The sequence below is a fragment of the Pleuronectes platessa genome, chromosome 21, assembly GCF_947347685.1.
Source record: "Pleuronectes platessa chromosome 21, fPlePla1.1, whole genome shotgun sequence".
NCBI classification, from domain to species: domain Eukaryota; kingdom Metazoa; phylum Chordata; class Actinopteri; order Pleuronectiformes; family Pleuronectidae; genus Pleuronectes; species Pleuronectes platessa.
In genome coordinates, this window is record NC_070646.1 from 2355540 (window position 1) to 2366907 (window position 11368).

General features: G+C 44.5%; 1 protein-coding gene across 1 annotated transcript; it reads right to left on the reverse strand.

Annotated features, from left to right (window-relative positions):
* Positions 1 to 758: 758 nt before the first annotated feature.
* On the reverse strand, positions 759 to 9361 carry LOC128426474 (ATP-dependent RNA helicase DHX8). The gene is made up of 23 exons (XM_053413360.1): positions 9173 to 9361; positions 8894 to 8979; positions 8717 to 8789; positions 8380 to 8471; positions 7797 to 7900; positions 7307 to 7672; positions 6976 to 7120; positions 6677 to 6880; positions 6500 to 6587; positions 6316 to 6413; positions 5911 to 6058; positions 5186 to 5367; positions 4853 to 5047; positions 4570 to 4755; positions 4275 to 4485; positions 4000 to 4181; positions 3514 to 3654; positions 3250 to 3405; positions 2486 to 2623; positions 2183 to 2311; positions 1892 to 2088; positions 1625 to 1804; positions 759 to 1523 (listed from the first exon to the last, which is right to left on the reverse strand). Exons 1-23 carry the CDS (start codon positions 9279 to 9281, stop codon positions 1304 to 1306), a joined length of 3630 nt encoding a protein of 1209 aa, XP_053269335.1. The 5' UTR covers positions 9282 to 9361; the 3' UTR covers positions 759 to 1303.
* Positions 9362 to 11368: the final 2007 nt, after the last annotated feature.

Consider the following 11368-nt stretch of genomic DNA (forward strand, 5'->3'; position numbering starts at 1 on the left):
GTTTGGACAAAGGTAAGCTTGGACCTTGAGGAGCTGTGATGCTGTGTGAACGCAAGGGTGGAGACTAGGATGCACCGATATGGAAATTCTTGGTTGATTACGTTACCGTTGATCATCTGTCAATCATCGTATAAAGCCCGCCCTGACAATCTGATTGGCCCGGTCGGGCATAATTTTTTCCCAACGGAGCGACTCCAGACAGAACTGCCCGACCAAAAATGTTGTGGGCGGGGCTAAGTTCGTCTGGCATCCAGGCTACTTTTATACAATATAAAAATAAAAACAAGTAAAAATGTAATTCATATGAGAAGAGACTTAAAGTGACACAAGAACATGTTCAAATGTTTTGGTTTTGATATTTTAGCATCTTCTTTACTGTACTTTAAAAAAACGTAGATCCTGTTATTATCAACATGCTACTTTTAAAACATTGTAAAACTAATTTTACTGAACCGCTTAAGTTCATGTGGAAAAGTTTTGATTTCACTGAATTGGTGAAAATCAAATCCAGGTTTTCCCTCCATCTTCTTTTGGACCAGATTTAAACCAGACATGAGTAAAACCGGTTTTCCAAGTTTCCATTACTCTGTACAGAATGCACATATTTTAAATATATTTCATATTTTTTAAATCTTTATAGGCTTATATTTCTAAAGACATTCAAATATATTACTTGCAGATATAGAGTATTCTGAGCAGCTGTGTTTTGGCTTTTATATGTTTGGGTAAATAACAGCCAGAAAAACCAAACAGTGAAATCTTTCTGTAAATACATTTCCATTTATTAAAGTTCACAAGAGAATCCAAGTGATTTAAAAAAAAAGGATTTAATGAGAACACATGCTCATAGTTTCACTGGTGAGTATCTCTGATACACAGACAAGTGAGTGGAAAGTCGTTCCTGTAATAACAAAATCTATCAAATATATACGTTCCATCCTTTTGGTCAGACTCCACTTCCGAAACATTAAGGACATTTGAGATTTTATCAGGTCCTGGTTTATACTTAACGTCCAATCACGTACAGCGTTAAAATAAATAGTCCATCGTTTGGGAGAATCTCCTCCAAGAAGATTCACCTGATTCCTGCTTCTCTGGTTTAGAGCTAGAACAAGTAAAGAGCTAAGGCTTTAGAGATAATGACACAAACTCAGACAAGTTAGAAACTGCCGTTTGTACAAATTCAAAAAGGAGGAGTGACTACACTGTTTAAAGTGGTGATGACGGAGACTTCGATCTACAGGCTCTGATCACATGACGCAGGACAAAGTACAGGTCGTCAGTATTCGTAACATCACGAGCCTCAGCGGCGTCTGAAGGCGCGGGAGATCCTCCAGGCGTTGGGCTCCTCGTAGCGATTGTACAGAGGCTCCAGACGTTGCTGCTTCTTCTGCTTGCTGAGGCGCGTGGGGTCGGACACCTTGAAGAAGGCCGGAGAGAACTCCACCAGCCAGCGAGGGTCGATGGTGGTCACCTCTCGCATGTACTCCTTGGTGGTCAGCACCAACTCGTGGTAGACGACCCTGCGGAGAAGAATGAGAGGACGTTAGAAGATCCATTTTACACAATAAAAAGAAAAAGATGTATTTCTTCTCAGACTGAGATCAGTGAGGTGCTGTCCTACCACTCAGGCTGGCGGTTGAACAGAGCACTGGACGGGTGAATGTACACCACTTGCTGGTCGATCAGCGTCCTGTAGCCCTCCTGAGGATCCTTTTTAGCCGCGTTCCTGAAGAAACCACTGCAGATGGCCTTCTGGACTCGCACCGTGGCTTTCCCACACGTCACCACATCGAGCTTATGTCTGAGGAAAGGAGAGCGTGTTGGGTGTTCATGAGAAATCCACAAGGTTGTATTCAAACTGTCGTGTTTTATAATGACGCCATCCTACCGGTCCATGATGCCCAGCATCTGTTTGCGGATGTCCTGGGCTCGGCGCAGGGAGCGGGCCTGGATGAAGTTCTCGTAGCACCAGGGGTTGGAGAACTTGTTGTTCTTCCAGGAGTTGTAGACAGCCAGCAGAGTCAGGTGGTCTCCCTCCGCTTGGTGGAACTTTGCCTTCTTCTGGTCGGCCAGGGCTTGTTTGTCCTTTAAAAAAAACAATTAGATATTTTTGACCTGGACCTAAATTAGTTCTCTGTTTCCAGTCATTGCAAAGCTCCATGTTTAGTGCTGAGCGTACCTTTGGCCGATAGAAGACATTCTGCACAGACAGCATGGACACGATCGTGAGCATCTCCTCGCTGCAGCCCAGATGCACGGACATGATCAACATCTTACACAGCATCGGCTCCAGAGGGAACTCTGCCATCTAGAGGACAGGTGGAGAAAAGGACATAAATATAATTTGAGTTACCAGAGAGGACGAGAGGGAAGTGAAGGACAGAGGTGATGAGACGTTAATAAATAATTAGTTTATTCAAACCAGAAATGTGATCCGATATATTTATCCTGAGGTGAAAAAACTAATGGTGTCACTCCTCACCCTTCTGCCGAGTCTGGTGAGTAAACCTTCATCGTCCAGAGCGCCCAGAGTGTAGAGCTGCTCCATGGCTGTGATCAGAGTCTCCATGGGAGGAGCGTCCATGAAGTCGAAGGACAGCAGGTCATTGATGCCCATGGCCTGGTGGAGGAGACACAAACAGAGGAGATACCAACGGATTTGAATTAAAGATATTAACCTTCAAGGCTTAGCAAGGTGTACATTTCCTATACATAAACTTTAACAAACTTTCATTTAAATGCATCTCATGTCTAATGGAGAATCTTTCTAAAATATGGGACAGAAGGACACCAGGCAGTTGTGAAAACTCCTCTTTGATCTACAAATATAGACTAACCACTCGTTTCCTTTTCTTCCTGTACTCTTCTACAGAGTAACAGCGCCCCCTGCAGCCACACAAGGGGATTTATTCTTGGAGATAAACTCTGGTTTTTAATAACCTCTGAGTCTTTTTAACTGATCTACAGTTCAGCTTCACTCTTCAACTCGCTGGAGCTGATTGTGAAAGTTGAAGCTGAGACTCTCAGTCAGTTCTTCTCACAGGAGATCGAACCCACTCACCAGAGTTACAGAGAACAGACGTTCAGGGACTGAAAGAGGAAACATTCTCCACGTTCACAGTCTCTGAGACATCACCATTCAAGCTCAACTATCTCTAAAGCTGCTATTTTAAGGTCAAATGGTATAAAGGTTGCATCATGTTGACTATGTGCAGGATAAGACCGGAGCCCGGCATGTTGGTTCACCTTCAGAGACAGCACCGTGCTGGCCAAGTTGGTTCTCTGGATCTCGGGCACGTTGGTCGTCAGCATCTCGTCTCTGTAGGCTCTCTCTGTGTACAGCCTGTACGTTTTCCCTGGGCCCGTTCTGCCGGCTCGACCCGCCCTCTGCTTGGCCTGGGCCTAGCAGAGACAAAACAGATATAAATCTACCAGACCTCGCTACTTTATTGTATTCATTGTTTAATATTGACTTTTTGCAGTGTTGTGGTCATCTTTAAGATGTTGTACCTGTGAGATGGGAGTCACCACAAGCTGGTCGATACCGGTCTTGGAGTTGTAGACTTTTTGCTTGACAAAGCCGGGGTCGACCACATAGTAAATCCCATCGATGGTCAGAGACGTCTCTGCGATGTTTGTGGCAATGACCACCTACAGAAAGTGAAGTGAAACAAACACACAAAGTTAGATGTGTTCCTGTTGTTGCATTTTACCAGGAAGTTCTGAATAAAGTGGATTTCTTAAAAACTAAAGAAGAAGCCAAGTCAATGACCCCAAAAACATTAAATCTAAAGTCAGCTGAAGAGCTTTTGGAATAAAAGGATAAACCATAAACAAACAATGGCTCTTGAACAATGAACCAGCATGCTTCAAACGCCAAAACCATAATTGAATGCAGATACTGAATTGTGCCAGTTCATGTGAAGTACAAATTTGTAACAGGAACATATCGTATATATTTTCCATATGTTTGAAAGAAACATTGAATGAAGGAACCTTTCTGCTGCCTGGTGGTGCCGGGTCGAAGATTCTGGTCTGCATCTCGCTGGGCAGGGCCGAGTAGACGGGCAGAATAATGAGCTCAGGCACATCCGGCCCCAGAGACTTCATCCGCTCGTACAGGATCTCACAGGCCGTGTCGATCTCCTCCTGTCCCGTCAGAAACACCAGGACATCACCTGGACGCAGGACACAGAGGAGGATGATGTAAGAACACAACAGAGAAAGACACACAGTGAGATTTGTGTGCTTTCAAGATTTTAGATTCATACCCGGAGGTTCAGTCAGATGGATCTGCATGACGGTGATGAGACTGGCATCCAGGTAGTCTGTCTCCGGCTCTTTGGTGTAAAGCACCTCCACTGGATACGTTCTGCCGGGGATGGTGAAGATTGGCGCCTCATAGAAATACTGAGAGAACTTCACAGCGTCCAGTGTAGCTGACGTAACGATCAGCTTCATGTCCGTGCGTTTCATAACCGTCTGAAAACAGAACCAGGAAACTCAGCATCTCCTCAAAGTTTCCCTCAGAAGATGAATGTGTGAGCTTGTGCTCTTCTTCCTCACCTTCTTCAGGAGACCGAAGAGAACGTCAGTGTGGATCGTCCTCTCGTGAGCTTCATCCAACATGATGATGGCGTACTGCCCCAGTTCGGAGTCGATCAAACACTCTCTCAACAGCATACCGTCCGTCATGTACTTGATCACCGTCTCAGGACTGGTGCAGTCCTCAAACCGGATGGTGTAACCCACCTAGTGAAACCAGACAGAAAGATTTAACACATGTTCACAGCATCATGTTGTTTGAATCCACAGATTGACACGGTGTCCGGGGGGGGGGTCCACTCACCTCTTGTCCAAGACAACAACCATATTCCTCTGAGACTCTCTTTGCCACCGACATGGCGGCCACACGACGGGGCTGCGTGCAGCCGATCTTCCCGCGGGTGGTGTAACCGGCCTCTGCCAGGTACTGGGTGATCTGTGTGGTCTTACCGGATCCGGTCTCTCCGATCACAATCAGGATCTGGTTGTCATGAACAGCCTGAAGAGATTTACAGGAAGACAGGAAGTTACAAACCGGTAGTAGAACGGTTATATCGTTGTTTACAGAGCTGGAACAGGATCAGGTAATAACATCTGAATGTCTCTCTTTGGTTTTTGTTTCTAAACGGGGACGAACCTGAATGAGCTGCTCCTTCAGCTTGTAGATGGGCAGACTCTCCCTCTGCTCCAGGATGGAGAGCGCGGTCTTCTTTCCATACGAGGCCTTGTTGCCCCCAAAGGCGTGTTTCTTCCACTCTGGGATGTCGTTGGGCATCATACCGATTCCTCTCATGTTGGCTGCAATCTGCCGGCCGTCAACTGTGAAGAGGAGTAAAAGAGATCTTGATGAAGAGAAAACTCTGCTTATATTTACAACTCTAGCCTAACAACTCTTGGCCATTTCTGCGTGGTTATGGCAGGATATTGCCCACCCTTGGTTTAGACCACCTGGGGCAAGGGGGGGGGTGTACACAAGCACAGTGATCCATGGCAAAACTTCACCATCCGGCCAGATAGCAGGCGGCAGGAAGCCAGATAACCATCTCCAGTACCAGTGAGCCTGAGGGGCACTGTCTCCCATCATGGAGGAAGCGTCATGACTCAGACTGGGCTGTGGTTTTAATTAAGCAGACCTCCTACAGAGGGTGCTTGACTAAATTAAATCTGATACTCGACGCTCAAGTGTCAAAAGCAAAGATAAAACTCTAGATATTTAGATTAAAAAATCTGATAATTAACATGCTGATTTCAATCTAGCAGATGATTTTAGGGCCAAACATTGGTTTGATTTATCCTTCTTCCACAGAATCAACATCTGTGACTCAGAAATGACTTAATGTGCAGATCTAATGGATTCCTCACCGTCTGGCAGTGGGTCCACCCAGTGTTTATTCAGCCCCATGGGGATGGAGTCCATCTCGGCCTCACGCGCAGCCTGCTTCAGCTCTCGTCTTTCCTTCGCCAGAGCGCTCTGCATCATGGCGGCCTGGGACAGAGAGCCATCTGGATTCTGTGGACAGCAGAGGAAAAGGACGGGGGGGTCACTTTGAGGCTGTGTTTCAAAACATCAAAAAAGCGCTTTTATGTCATTATGTGTTTGTGCCGCATCCAGGTTATGTTGCTCACTATGTCCATCTGCTCACATTATAAAGTAAACACTGACAAATTTGCTAAAGGTTGAAACAGTAAAATGTTAAATAAATCAGTTGTTTATTGAGCAACACGCAGGATATGATGATATGTAAAATACATGGAGGTGAAAACTACCTTGACGATCTTGACTGGGCTCATGTCCATGCTTTGCTTGGTGTGTCCCCTCAGGAAAGGAGGTTCTTCTTCAACCAGCTCAATTTCCAAGTCTTCGTCTGAATGAGAGTAATCACAGCTAATCAGTACGCAGCCCACTCAGTCACAGTTCATCTGAATTCTTGGTTCGGTAAATGTCTCTTACCCTCCTCATCATCAACTTTAGGAAGGATCCCGGTCTCGTCATCAAAATCAGGGAACTCCTCTTTGGACAGCACATTGGCAGCGATCATCTGAGAGCAGACAACGAGGAGGAGTCAACGTTTTTCATCCCAGAACTAAACAGCTTCTTAACTGAGATCTATACAGTTTGATTCCCGACCTGTTTGATTTCCCACTTCTCTGGATCAGAGATTTTAGTGAGCCTCTTTCGCTCCAGGGTGTCGTCCTGCTCCATTTCAGGGACGTGGCCCAAGTTCACGTTGACAGGCCGGTCTGGGTTCCTCATGGTGATCTCGTCCCCGTCTGGTCCCACGTTCCTTCTCCTGTTGGGGTTCAGGTCTTCTCCGGTCTCCTGATCCACATCCTGACAAAGAAAGGAGGGAAAGTTTAGAAAATTAGCCCGCTCACAATGGAAGGGATAACTCTCTTTGTAGATTATTACTGGAGGTTCTTCCTTACCTTCATACTGAGGCTGGTCTTTGAGCCGGTGAACGAGAGCACCTTGATTTTAACTCTCTGGCCTTTGCTGACGACATCAGCCACGTTGGCCACACGTCCCTCTCGACGCAGCTCTGAGATGTGGACCAGTCCCTCCCAGCGTTTCCTAAAGGAGAAGCACACAACACAGTTGACTTCACCGAAACTTGAACAGACTCATGTTACTTAAAGCTCCACGTGAAGGCCTTACAATCATAGTCAAGGAAATGTGACATGATGCAGACCAGAACTGAGGTATTTGTTTGTACCAAGAATAAAATCTATCTACTTCGGCTAAAGTTGTGTTACTGACCTTAAACCCTCGAGCTGAACAAAGCATCCAAACTGCATGATGCTGGTGATTTTGCCGTTGTAAATGTCCCCGACTGAAGGCTCTTCAGGTGGAGGGCGGTCCACGTGCTTGTCTTTCCAGTCTTGGTCTTTCTTGGGACTCGGTGAACGCTCGGTCCAGCGGGTGGATTTGTCTTTTCTTTTACCCTGATCTCTATCCCTGTCCCTCTCTCTGTGGTGATCGCTGGAGCGAGACCTGGACTCGGAACGTGATCGAGAACGATGTCTTCTCTTCCTGTCTCTGTCTCTGTCCCGATCTCGGTCTCTATCTCTGTGTCGGTCTCTGTCTCGGCTGCGACTTCGACTGCGACGTCTGCTCTTCTCGGACCTAATGGGACAAGTGAGAAAATTACATAAAAGAAAACTGTTGAATTTACAAATATCTTAAGAGCAGAGGACATATTGGTTGGGTTGGAAAATATAGACATGACACATGTCTTCAGTCATCTTACCGGCTCTTGCTGCTTTTTGAGTCTTCCCCACTGACACTGGGCATAAACATCTCCAGCTCTTTCATGGCTGCAGCTGCAACTTTATCATCATCTTCATCTACAATCTGAAGGAGTAAGACAAACAAACGTCAGGTACAAAGCAGCATCATCCACCAGCCTCCAGTGGTTTTACATGAGTGAGATTCTGACAGTTGAGTAGAACGAGTCTGAAGAAGTGTTTCTCAAGAGAAGATGATACTGGTACAGGAGGGGGAGGGATGCCTTGTGCTAATTCACACGTGTGGAAATGTATTAATTCTTGTGTTTATATATGAGGAATATTTATTTATTCTTGTGTTTACATATGAGGAATATTTATCTATTCTTTTCTGAAGATACAAGGACATTGAAGACGTCTGTGACTCTGAATTAATGTTAACGTTTGGTTTACTTATTCTTGTCCTTAAATATGAACTGCAAGTGTGCTTGGGTGTTTAGAAAATGGGCCATGAAATAAAGTGTATTCAAATTAACACTTTTAAATACATGTTTATTTATCGTTGTGCCTTATTAATAACATAAACGCTGAGCTTGAGCCACATACCTTCGGCCCCGACTCGTTAGCTCGACAAAGTGCAGGAAACAACTCCTTCAGTCGATCCTTATCTGTGTTCGGCTTGACCGACACCTCAGACACTAGAGATGGATGAAGATTCATGATTAGGAGTTTAGACGAGGAAGCAACAGATCATAACACTTAACAGATGACAGACAGATATGAAGCCATGGGATCAACAACAACAGATATTACTCAGTATCTTGGTGGAAATAAGTCATGTCCCATTTCCATCATAGTTTAATAAAGTACAACTCTAATTAGCAGAGGGACTTTTGAATCTTTCCCTTGATGACAGGTTTAATATTGAACTACATGAACTCACCTTTACTGGCCGGCGCCTTGGTCGGAGGTCGCATTGTCTGAATGAGCCTGAGCAAGTTACCGATGAGAGAATCCTGCGATCGACACATCAGAAGAGGCAGATACAGGGTTTAGTTACCAGGTGGGAGTTAGCTGGATGCTAACTGCCAGATAACAGAAGGTGCAGATTCACACTTACCATGAACTCGGCTCCATTTTTTAGCAGAATAGCTTTGAACCCATCGAAGCTCGGCTCCTTCTCCGCGAGGCTGATGACGAATTCAGCTGTGAAGAGAAGGACACGGGTTAAACCACAGTGGTTCAGATCGAAGGTTGAGAAAAACAACACAAAACAACGACTGAGATGTGACGAGGGTTGTGAGAAAACACAGATTCACAGATTTTTAAGCTAGCTAGCAGCGGAGGCCAGTTAGCTTAGGCTAGCTAGTTAGCCGAGATTTCTCGCTGGGACACCAACCTAAGTCTTTATCGCTGATTCCAAGATGGTTGTCGAGCTCCGTGCACACTTTGGACACCAGAGACAAATACTCGAGCTGCGAGAGCTCGTCCACGGATCCGTCCGCCATCCTCCACGCGGCTTGTTTATCGTTCAGCGCGGCTAAACGACGACAGACATGTTAGATGCGGAGAGCGTCCACTTCCGCAAATTAGGCGGAAGTGCGTCAGGGGTGGGCTCTGTTGTTGTTTTTTTCTTTTGCCCCTCCCCACCGCACGATGGCGCTAAAACCTTACTGTGCAGCGTGGCCTCGGTGTGTTTGTCCACGTGTTGCGTGTTTACCACAAACTGGAGGAAGAGGAAACTCATTCTGTGATGTTTACTGTCAAATATCAACTGTTTTTTTACTGTGGGAGAAGAAAATTACAAGTTTAAATGGGTTAGAATTTATTAAAACACCCATTAAACTCAGGGTCTGATCAGTGGAAGGCCAAAGACGGGGTCGTTAGGGTCACGGTTCAAATCCCAACACACAGAACTGATGAAACTTGTCTTAAAATAATTACTAAACCATGAACTAATTTCTACTTTTAGTCAATCAATGTTGTAAAATGCACCAAAACAGCTCAATTGGTTTTGTGAGCAGATTTTAGGGGAATTAGATAAATAGATAGATAGATAGATAGATAGATAGATAGATAGATAGATAGATAGATAGATAGATAGATATATAGACAGATATAGATAGATAGATAGATAGATAGATAGATAGATAGATATATTGCAATAAACATTAAATGTATAAAAGCCTGTACATACTCCAGTAAATGATACTTGGATGTAATGCATTACACAGACTGTTAACGGGGGCCAGTATTTTAAGATCTAGTGGCAGTTTCAAGTATAAAAACATTAAAAAACTAAGCATCAAAGATATTTCTCATAATTTGTTTGATAGTAAATTACATACACATATATCTTTGCGAAAATGTATGACGGTAGTTCATAATTTATATTATTCACCTTGAGGAAAGCAGAGGAATGCAGAGACATAAATATTCTTTTATCACATCATCGGTTTTAAATCAAAACTACGAGTTCCCGTAAAGACAACACAAAGATCCTCTTCTCCAGAAGAAGAAGGTCACAGATGGAGTTCATGTAAATTGATATTGTTTTGATATAGATTTCACCGTTGGCATGTTGATGAGAATCACTTTAGTCGAACTGGACAAACCCTCACAGTCGCTGTCCCACTTTATCTGAGCTCACCTGATATCAGTTTACCACACAGTGAAAATGTACACCCCCCATACGTCTCCCCTTGTTAGGCTCCGTGTTTTATGAACTGAACGAGGCTTTGTTTAAACATTCAGTGCACATTTTTTCGCAGAAGTTTAATTTAATGCTTTATGTTTTATGTTCTGTGGGCCCACAGTGCAGATCTAACTATGGCCCCAGGGATGCATAGCATGGAGTACATTATGTCCACACTTGCCTTGTTGCCTAAATAATTTGTTACAGTGCGATAAATAATGTATGAACTCTGATGGGTTTTAGACGTATAAAAAAAGTATGTTGCTCACCCCAGTTGTGCTCGGATGTGGAATTAAGTGAATATGTGGACATGTGCAGGTTTGGTGAACATCAATATTATTCTTTTGACAGCTTTTTGACAGTGGAAGGACTTTTTCTGCAGGAATGGAAGCAGGTGCTGCAGCATTTTAAGAACAAGATGATAAACAATAACCACACAAAGGTAAAATAATCAGAAATCTAGAGCACAGGTCTGATTGGTCAGGTGACCCACATACAGAGGGTGCAGTTCGGCCCTTTGCTGCATCCATCATCCATCACATCGATCCTCCTGAGAGGAGCTGGAGGCCGGAGACACCCTGGACAGGTCAGCAGCGTCTCGCAGGAGCAACACAACCAGTATGTGTGGAGACGTACACAAAGAAAATAACACAACAATGCAAGAACATGCAAATTAGACACAGAGAGGCCTCAAACCTGGATTTGAACCTGGAACCTTCTTGTCAGTGCTACTCGCCTGTGCCGCCCTTTGCTTCCAATATTCTCTCATGATTGTGTTGTCCTGTAAAATAAAAGTAAAAGTGTATCCTACTCTCACTGGAAACATGGGAATTGAACCTATAAACTGTGGCTTCTCATGTGCCACCATGAACTCTCAGAATGACTTTATCTGTGTTTCCT

Coding starts and splice junctions, on each gene's coding strand:
- LOC128426474 (XM_053413360.1), bottom strand. CDS start 9,281: ATGGCGGACGGATCCGTGGACGAGCTCTCGCAGCTCGAGTATTTGTCT. Junction 8,980..9,172: donor AATCAGCGATAAAGACTTAG/GTTGGTGTCCCA, acceptor TTCTCTTCACAG/CTGAATTCGTCATCAGCCTC. Junction 3,406..3,513: donor TGGTGACTCCCATCTCACAG/GTACAACATCTT, acceptor TGTCTCTGCTAG/GCCCAGGCCAAGCAGAGGGC.